General features: G+C 34.5%; 1 protein-coding gene across 1 annotated transcript; it reads left to right on the top strand.

The window, feature by feature from the left end:
- Positions 1 to 2371: 2371 nt before the first annotated feature.
- ELM1 (fission ELM1-like protein (DUF1022)) lies at positions 2372 to 7783 on the top strand. The gene is made up of 10 exons (XM_088108267.1): positions 2372 to 2835; positions 4156 to 4394; positions 4849 to 4945; positions 6218 to 6367; positions 6471 to 6597; positions 6709 to 6821; positions 6915 to 6978; positions 7057 to 7150; positions 7252 to 7360; positions 7494 to 7783. Exons 1-10 carry the CDS (start codon positions 2647 to 2649, stop codon positions 7593 to 7595), a joined length of 1284 nt encoding a protein of 427 aa, XP_087964393.1. The 5' UTR covers positions 2372 to 2646; the 3' UTR covers positions 7596 to 7783.
- The last annotated feature ends 2323 nt before the right edge of the window (positions 7784 to 10106 follow it).

Here is a 10106-nt window from a genome sequence, read left to right as displayed (position 1 = left end):
TTGTTATATTGAATAAAGGTCTTATATTGAAAAAAGAACGCAGCATTATAATAAGTATCTGAAATGTAGGAAATGGTTTCATAAGTGAATTTAAGGGTCATTACTGGTTAGGAGTTGGACAAGTTCTGAGTTTGGCTGCTGAAAAACAATTTGGTAATCGTTTACAGTGGGTTAGTAAACGATTACGCGAGACAAATGTGTGTTTTGTACATAAAGTTGAACTGAAGTAGTCAGCTAGGGTGACCTGGGTGATCATTGGCAAAAACTGTTAGTTTGAGTCAGAGTTCCACTTATCTTTGCAAGATGTTGAACTTTGAGTGGTGGTAGAGGGTGGTAGGTGATGTCAGGTGACCCCAAGAAGTGGGGAAGAACACATTATTAGTGGGGGGACCAAGTTGGAAAAGTTGTGAGTTAGTATGCTGAAAAAAGACTATCGTAATCGTTTACACTGGCCTGGTAAACGATTACGCGAGAGAATTCAAGTTTTTGTACAGAAAGTTGAACTCAAGTAGTCAACTATGGTGACCTAGGTGATCATTGGCAAAAACTGTTAGTTTTAGTCAGAGTTCCAATTGTCTTTGTAAGATGTTGGTCTTTGAGTGGTGGTAGAGGGTGCTAGGTGATGTGAGGTGACCCCAAGAAGTGGGGAAGAACACTTTCTCAGTGGTGGGACCAAGTTGGACAAGTTCTGAGTGAGTCTGGTGAAAAAACATTGTGGTAATCACTTACACTGGCCTGGTAAACGATTACGCGAGAGAATTCACCTTTTTGTACATAAAGTTCAACTGAAGTAGTCAGCTAGGGTGTTGTGGGTGATCATTGACAAAAACTGTTAGTTTTAGTCAGAGTTCCAGTTGTCTTTGGAACATGTTGGTCTTTGAGTGGTGGTAGAGGGTGCTAGGTGATGTGAGGTGATCCCAAGAAGTGGGGAAGAACACTTTCTCAGTGGTGGGACCAAGTTGGACAAGTTTTGAGTGAGTCTGGTGAAAAAACACTGTGGTAATCGTTTACACTGGCCTGGTAAACGATTACGCGAGAGAATTCACCTTTTTGTACATAAAGTTCAACTGAAGTAGTCAGCTAGGGTGCTGTGGGTGATCATTGGCAAAAATTGTTAGTTTCAGTCAGAGTTATTATTGTCTTTGTAAGATGTTGGTCTTTGAGTGGTGGTAGAGGGTTCTAGGTGATGTCAGGTCACCCCAAGAAGTGGGGAAGAACACATTTTGAGCGGGGGGACCAAGTTGGACAAGTTGTGAGTGAGTTTGCTGAAAAAACATTGTGGTAACCGTTTCAATTAAAGTAGTCAACATTCAATGGACAAGTTGTGAGTGAGTCTCACTTAACCAATAACTCACTCAATATATTCCTACCTAGTTTAACATTTACACTCAAATCTAAAACCACGCAAATGGAGTCTTCGCAATCACTGACCGATGCTCGTCTATCAAGCGTTCGTTCAAAGTACATATATACTTTGTCGAAAAAGAGTGACGAACAGTCAACTGCATCAACCAAAATAAAATAAGCAAAACAACTAAACCCAATAACCAAAACAAGACAATACTAACCCCAAACCCAAACCCAAAAAACATGGAAGGAAATGGAAGGAAATGGAAGGATAAAGCATTTACCTTCGTCGTCGGGCCATGCTCACCGGACCTTGCCATTTCGCACTACAACGTCTACGAAAAACACCATCTTTACGAAAATGGAGGGAGACGACACGAGACACAGACAACCATCACAGAGAAAGCAAAATGAAGACCCAGGGACACGAGACGTTGATTTCCAATGAAACAACTCAGGGGTATTTTTGGATGCTCACTTAAAACAAAACCTAGTTAGTTCGATCTCCACGTTTTAAAAAAAAATTAAAATTTAACCAATGCATATGTGACACGTGGCGTTGTCAAAACAGTGTTAAAAATACGTTATTAGAATATCAAGATCATTTTTTCTATATGTACTCTCACAATTTCTTCTAACACTCAGAAATTTTTAAAATAACCATTTTATCTCCTGAAAAAGTGACTTCCGAAATTTATATTTCGAAAACTTTCTGAATCAGAATTTTTGAAATTTCTAAGATGATATTCAAAATGAAATTTTGGAAACAGAATTTCCAAAATCATATTTTTGAAATATATAAAAGGCAGTTTGGAAAATAATTTTTCAAAATAGGTTTTCCGAAATATATCTTCCATAATGCATAATGTGTTTCAGTACATTTCGGGAAGTGTTTTTTGAAACAAGTTGTTGTGTTTTCTCTTCTTTCTCTTTAATGATGTGAAGCCACGACAACAACAATGTGAGGGGAAAGTGTTTGAATCATTTCTAATTATTGTAAGTGCAGTTAGTAATTGGGGGGACTGTGCAGAAGTAATGCCACAGGAAGCAATAGCCTGCAAATAAAAGAAAGTACTGGGCTTTCAAGGCCCTTACCTTTTGCTTCACGGGCTTTCACATTTCGGTTGCGGTTTTTGCCGGGAATGAGTTTTTATAGGCCAAATCTGCATACTTCAAAGTTACGACTCTGGCACTGGAGGAATCAGAATTTTTGTTTCACCTTCTCGAGAAAATTCGTCTTCCGTATTCTTGAACTGAAACCGTGTTCAGATTTTGCCTTGTGCGTTCGAAGTCGAGGCGATGAGACGAATTCAGCTTCCGGAGCCGCCGAGCCCTACCGCCCGGAGAGGAACTCCGGACATATTCGAGTCCGGAGTTCACACGTTCGTGCGACGCGCCGTTGTAATCGGCAACGGCTCCGCCGCTTCGGAGAATCAGAGCGTCGGATTGGTTCGTGCCCTTGGCCTCGCCGATAAGCACGTCTTATATGTAAGAATGCATGACCTTTTATTTTCTTTTTGGTTTTCCGCAACCCTTTCTTCGCATTCCTAACATAATAACTAAGTAGTATTATTTGCCTAGTTTTGAACTTTGCGTTTGACTTGGTTGAGAAATGGCGTGACTGGGGATAACAGTATAGCTTTTAGAATATTTAGTACCGAAGTTATTGTCTGAAAAAAATGTAGTTTTAGTTGTTTTGATCCCTCAAAGAAAAATTACCAATTCAGTCCCTGATGCCTGCAATTGTGAATTACAGCGAGATTAGTGTTGTGTTGATGACTACTGATAGGGAATAATTGACTAAGGGAGGACTGAATTGGTGGTTTAGGTTACTTTTCTTAATATTGGATGTACAAACATTCATCCGTAGAGGATAGAATTTTGTTGTTCCAAGATTTGTTGTGGAAGAAGTTTGTACAATGTAGGAATATAAAATGTTGTTAGAGCGTTTTAATTTATTCGCTCAGTAACCCTATGTATTGCATACTGAATTCATTGCATCATGTGCCGTGTAACTTGTTGATTTTAAAGAAGGTATTGTAAGAATAATCTAAGCACATGGATGAATCGCAAACCTGTACACAGAACATACCTGAAGTACCCATTTTGCATGCTTGGTATCTGTGTTTAGAAGGGAAAGCAAATTATTGAGTGAAAACAACATCTATATATGGATTTATCTATAAGTAATATTGGGTAATTGGCATAGTTTAGAAACACTAAATTGATAAAGAAGTGTTTTTCTTTTTTGTTATGTTAGTTACTGCCAAATGAATATTTCCTGTGAGAGAGAATGAGCTTTCCACATGTTTTATTATAGTAAAATGCATATTTGTATACCTTTGTTGGTGTAGCATCTCAATCTGATACACTTTTGTATCCGTACTTGCCTTGTATCACTGTTTGGTGCTTCTAAATTAGATTATGTTTGGAGGAAATGAAGACAACGTTAAATTTTTCCTTTAAAGTAAATTTTCTCTTATTTGAGTTTTATTTTTTTAACAGAAGGGAAATAAGAATTGATTGAGGTAGTACCGTTGCGAGAAGCCTCATACTGACGCATGCTATTTGCCATTGCAATAAGCATTTCTTAATGTCTTTGTCACATGACATTGTGTGCAACTAACACATGTTATTGGGGCTATATTTATGAGCTTAATGTTAAGGCTATTGTTAATTTTTAGGCATCTTATTTATCCTCTTTATAAAGCATTAGTGCATTATATTTTGTCAAGTCATGTTCAAATTGAACGCACCTCTTAACAGCTGAATGAGTTCACTTATCATTTTATGACTGCTTTTTGGCAGCGTGTTACCAGACCAAAAGGGGGAATTAATGATTGGCTTCAATGGCTTCCAGTCTCGCTCCATAAGAAAATAGATTATATAGTAAGAATGATTCAAGGTTATTCTCAGCTTATGTTGAAATCTCAGGAAAAGAAGCTTACGCCTTTACCTTCAGAAAATGGTGTCAGTGCAGGCTTGTTAGCTGTCTTGGAAGCTGATGCAAAGCAGATAGTTAGTTTTGCTCGTGAAACTTATGAGAAGTAACTGCCTATTCTTTTGTTTGTGGACTAATGTTATTGATGTGTATTATTTTATGTATAAATTGTCTAAGTAACTTTGTTGTTCATTTCTTGATCTAGTGATTCAAATGTCTGAGTAACCTTGCCATTAATAATCTTACTTGCTCAGAGCAGTGTACTTCTTATGAACATTACAAATATACCTAATATGATGCGTGATATGAATTATTTGGCAGTGTTTCTCTCTCGTAAGTTGTAATAATTATTTTTGTACAACTAAGACATGTACTAAATTTACAAGATTTCCAGTGCATTAATGTGCTTTTGTCTTCCCGTTGTGGTGCTCAGGATAAAACTTAATCTTGTGATTTGTTTTTAACTTTCTTGTAGAATTCCTTAGCACTTTCTTGTATCACCATCTGCAACTGATTCTTCACCCATTTACAAAGAATAAAATGATTGGTATTTTATCCAGGGAGGGACCATTGTTGGTTGTTGCATGTGGAAGAGACACCATTTCTACTGCAAGTTCCATAAAACGCTTAGCATCGGAGAATGTGTTTGTCGTTCAGGTTTGCAGACTTCATGCATATTAATCTTTAATTTAATTTTGTAAGATGTCTTGTAAATTATGCAAGTTTTTAGTTTGTACATCAAAATTTGGAAGAACAACTTATAACGTGAACATGCTTTAATGAAAGCAATCAATATTATTTCAGTGGCATTAATGCTAAATAAGTGCATGTCTGGGCAAGAATGTATCAGGCATGACCGCCATAGTTTGGTTGGTTTTGCAATAATGAAGTGAGATAAAACTAGGTTCAATGGTTTAAATTAACGAAGAATGGAATTAAGCTGGTGATTGATGAAAGAGGGAATTGTGAATGCAATCCAAAACACTGGGAGTAATCAATGGAAATTTTTCATGTCAAATTTCAATCTTTGAAACGATCTTGGTTTACAATTTTGGCAGGATCCTGCCACAAATCCAAAAAACTTAGTTCTGTGATTTATTTCCCTTATGAACTCTTATTCAGTCTACTTTATTTTCTTTACTTTTCTTATGTATCACATTCAAGATTTTAAATTATAGTTGTGGTCTTGTTTGTGGGAGCATTCTGTCATTGAAGGTTGATGTTTGTCGATGTAGTATGTAATTTTAAAGTGATGATTTCTATAACCACACCTGTATGATTACATTATCCGGTGTAGTTAACAATTTAAAATCTGGTTGTTGTTTCCAAAATGGGGCCTTTGTATATATATGTTAGTGTCTATCATCTTGTTAAAATTTCGTTGCCTATGCTGTAATGTTATTTATCATTCTTGTATATTGCTTTGGTGTTCATTTTTGGCAAAAGCCCCAAAATGGTGCAATTTTGACTTCAAAATTACCAAAATGGTGTAGTTTTGAAGTTGTGTCAGCTTGGTACTTCTTTGTTTTAAAGAAGTCATGCTAATTTGATATGACTTCAATTAAAATTAAAAAAATAATTGCAACAAATTAAAATAATACCAAACTAACACGACTTTAGTTTATATCATCAAAATACACTGCCACGACTACAATTTATATCACAACACACTGAAGTCGTATCAAGTTGGCACGACTTTAATTAGAAGTAAAAAAAATTACAACAAACTGAAATGTACCAAGTTGGCATGACTTCTTCAAAATGAAGTCATACTAAGTTGGCACGATTTTAAAATTGCACCATTTTGGTAATTTTGAAGTCAAAATTGCACCATTTTGGTGTTTTTGCCTTCATTACTGTGTAAGATGTAAAAGCATCTGCTCTGATTTCTTATCTTGGTCTGTCTGATTGTATTTGTTTCATGACCAGATACAACATCCAAGATCGATTTTGAATCGCTTTGACATGGTAATTACACCCAAGCATGATTATTATCCTTTAACTCCAGAAGGACAAAAAAAGATTCCTCGGTTTCTTCGGAGTTGGATAACTCCGCGTGATCCTCCAGATAGTCATGTGGTATGCATATTGTACGTATGTTAGACAATAAATAGCTTTTTACTTTGATGTTGGTTACTGTCAATTTCTGAATGAGGACTCTTATGTGGAATTGTATGCTCAGGTTCTTACTATGGGGGCGTTACATCAAGTAGATTTCAGTTCAATACGTAGTGCTGCTGCTACTTGGCATGACGAGTTTTCAAATGTTCCGAGGCCCTTGCTTGTGGTCAACGTAGGAGGACCAACAAGTAATTTCTATTGTGAATTTGATTATTTGAAATGTCATTAAGACCTAGAGAGGAAGGATGTTCTGTGGCTAAAAATTTGGGGGTATTGACTGATGTCCACAATTGATTTAGGGAACTGTCGTTATGGTGTAGACCTTGCCAAGCAGTTAGCAGTTTCTTTGCTCAGTGTTCTAGCTAGTTGTGGCAGTGTTAGGATATCCTTTTCGGAGAGGACACCACAGAAGGTAAAGTCCTTCATTCCTCGTAGCTTCTTAGGATAATAACACCACCAACTTGTCCGTCTCTTCATACTATTTCTCTCTTTGGTGTTTAAACAGGTGTCCAATATCATAGTAAAAGAACTTGGGAATAACCCAAAAGTTTATATCTGTGATTGGCAAGGTAAATATATGTCCCAGTTTCGATTCCAACATTTAAAATTTGGTTCAACAGATAAACTTAGACAGTGACAACTTTCAGGACCTGACCTGCACATGGGCCATTTAGCTTGGGCAGACTCATTTGTTGTCACTGCAGATTCAGTTAGCATGATAAGTGAAGCTTGCAGCACTGGGTATGCATGTATTAGTATTTCTATTATTAGAATAATGTTTCTATTTAATTGCTCTTGGTGAAAGTATTTAATGTTACCTAATTATTTTGTTCTATCCCCAGGAAGCCTGTTTATGTTATGGGCGTTGAGCGATGCAGATGGAAGTTCAATGAATTTCACAAATCTTTGAGAGAGATGGGAGTTGTTCGTCCTTTTACAGGTTCCGAGGATGTAAGTTATAATAGTGATTTTTGTATCAAACACAAGGGTTGAAGATTATTGTGGAAAGATTTCATGTCTGGAATCACTCTTATTGTCAAAGGTGTTTATTTGGTAATGGATATATGTTTTACTTAAATTTCAGATATCAGAAAGTTGGAGTTATCCACCCCTTTCCGATACCGCTGATGCCGCCAAAAAAGTTCATGAAGCGCTTGGTGCCCGAGGGTGGAAATTGAAGGTATAGAAATGCAATTGGAAATTGGCAATATACTTTTTGCGGAATTATTTTTGTCTAATGGGGGTAACCATTTTGTTTGATTGGACGATATTGTTGATACATAATATTTTATTCATACCATGAATAGGAAATACAGATGGTATGCATGTAATCATTATCACCATACCAATTTTGAATGTGTCATGTAAAGTAAACATCTTTTTCCATTTTAAAGAATGAGGCAAATAAGAATTGCATTTAAAAAAGTCCTTCTACCCGTTCTCTTTATTTTAATCGGTGTTATCTTTGGCAAAGAAAAGTCGCCAATGTGTTATTCAGGCAAGATAATCTATAATGTGAGGTTTGGTTCACTATAAAATGGGAAATTACTTAATTATATAATGTTACTAAACTAGCTTGAAAACACCAAGTTGTTCATAGCATTTAATGTGATTATGTTTGAATTAAACACCAGGTTCATGCAAATGACCTAAATTATTGGTAAATTGAGACGGACTGGCCTTATGTGCTTTTGAAACCTTTAGAGGGGAGTTTTAACAGCGTTGGTTAGACTAAAATTCTGGTAATTGGTTGACGTACCGAGATGAGATATGACTTTCCTTTTCCATTTTCAAGCCCCATTGAACCACACCAATTCCAGATATATGTTGTGTTAGCACCTAAACTTAAAGGCTATGATAAGAGAAACAATGTATCATGGTAATCCATAATTGAATTTTCGTGTGTACGAACATGATGTCGTTATCAAAACTTTCCCGGACATTGAGCAGTAAAAGGAAGAGAACCAAATCTTTTACTTTATTTTTATTGTGGTGCAATGTGGAGCAAGTGGGAGTGAGTTCTTCCCAACAACTACTTCATAATAATATTTAAATTTCAATAATTAATTTTAAAATCAAGGCAATTAGATTATGTTGCTACTTTTACATGTATGGCATTTCTTAGAATTTTTTTTAAGCTCTTATTATTGATTCTTGTTTAATGTTGATATGACCTAGTAATGAGAATATTTTAAATTAAGATAATAGAACGATTTTATATGTGCAATTCAATTGAGTAGCGTGTATATTATTTTAAATGAATAATGTAATTACGTATAATGCCTTATTATGATCAAAATTAATTTTAGTATATGTGGTAATTTTGATTCTGACCTTTTTTATTTCTAGGTTTTATGGTAAAGGTGTCGCATGTATGATATTTTTTTCTATTAAAAGGAGTTACTAATATATTTTAAAAAAGAAAAGTACACCACTGGGGTTTGGAGACGAAGTTACAGCTTGTAATAGACTAAAAACAAATTCTGAACATATAAGTAAATTATATTTTTTAAAACAGATAAAATAAATAAAGTTTAGTTTCTATATTTAAGATTTTATAATATTAATTTTTGACTTAGTTGAATCTTTACTTAAAAAAATATTAATGATCTTTCTGTTAAATTTATGCTGTTATCTTTTCCCTTTGAATTTTCTTTGTTTTTTTTTCTTTACCTTTTTCCACTTCTTTCACCTCCCACCATATTTTTCTATTGACTTCAAGGAACCATCATACCTCACTTCATCTTCATCTTCATCTTCCTACATATCATAAAAGCTTCTTCAAATATCTTCAAATATCTTCAAATATGAAATAACTCACATTGTCAAGAGACACATTCAACTATAACCCATGATTTAAACAATAACCCATGAATCATAGAAACTTATAAGAGGAAGGAAAAGAAAAAAGGAAAAAAATTGTAGACAAGAGAGGAAGAGAGGGAAAAGCGATGTTTAAAGGTAGATGGTTGGTTTACCAATTTACTATATTGAAAATGTTGAATTTTGAATGTTTGAGGATTGTAATCTAATATCATATTTACTTAATGTTTATGATAGATGTATAGGATTATGATGTACTCAATAGGTACGAACTTATCCAACAAATATATTAGAAATGATATATTAGAACGAATATAAAGTTAAACTAGGATGTACTCAATGATACTAGCTTACCCAATAAATATATTAGAACGAATATAAAGTTAAACAAATTGTTTAAGTTCCGACAATTGAAAATTGTATTGGTTATAAAGTTAATTTATAATTTGAAACAACTCAAAAAAATATAAATGTATCTCATTGATGCATTTCAAAATAATTGCATAAAGATACATAAAAAATATTTGAATAAGGGTTTTTGTAGTCTAAGTATATCAAGGTGAAGAAAAGTGGTGAAAGATGGAGAAAAAAAAATCAAATAAATTCTAAAATATAAGAAAATAATTGAATAAAAACCTTTAAATATATATAGACACAAATTACCACTTAAATATCTAAATAAATTAATGAACTAACAAATAAAAGAATAGTAAAAATAATTTGAAAATATATTAAAATAAAAAAAAGTAATTGATGATATTATTTATCTTAGGGAAGAAGAAAAGAATTTACATAGAGGTAGGGTGAGGTAAGTTGGGATGAGAAAAGACAAAGGAAGTGAAAGTGGCACGTGGGATGAAGTGTGGGTGGGTGG

The sequence above is a fragment of the Vigna umbellata genome, chromosome 3 (genome assembly GCF_029865625.1).
Source record: "Vigna umbellata cultivar VRB3 chromosome 3, Vumbellata_1.0, whole genome shotgun sequence".
Lineage (NCBI taxonomy): Eukaryota > Viridiplantae > Streptophyta > Magnoliopsida > Fabales > Fabaceae > Vigna > Vigna umbellata.
Note: the sequence above shows the minus strand (reverse complement) of the source record. Positions and strands in the feature narration are given on the sequence as shown.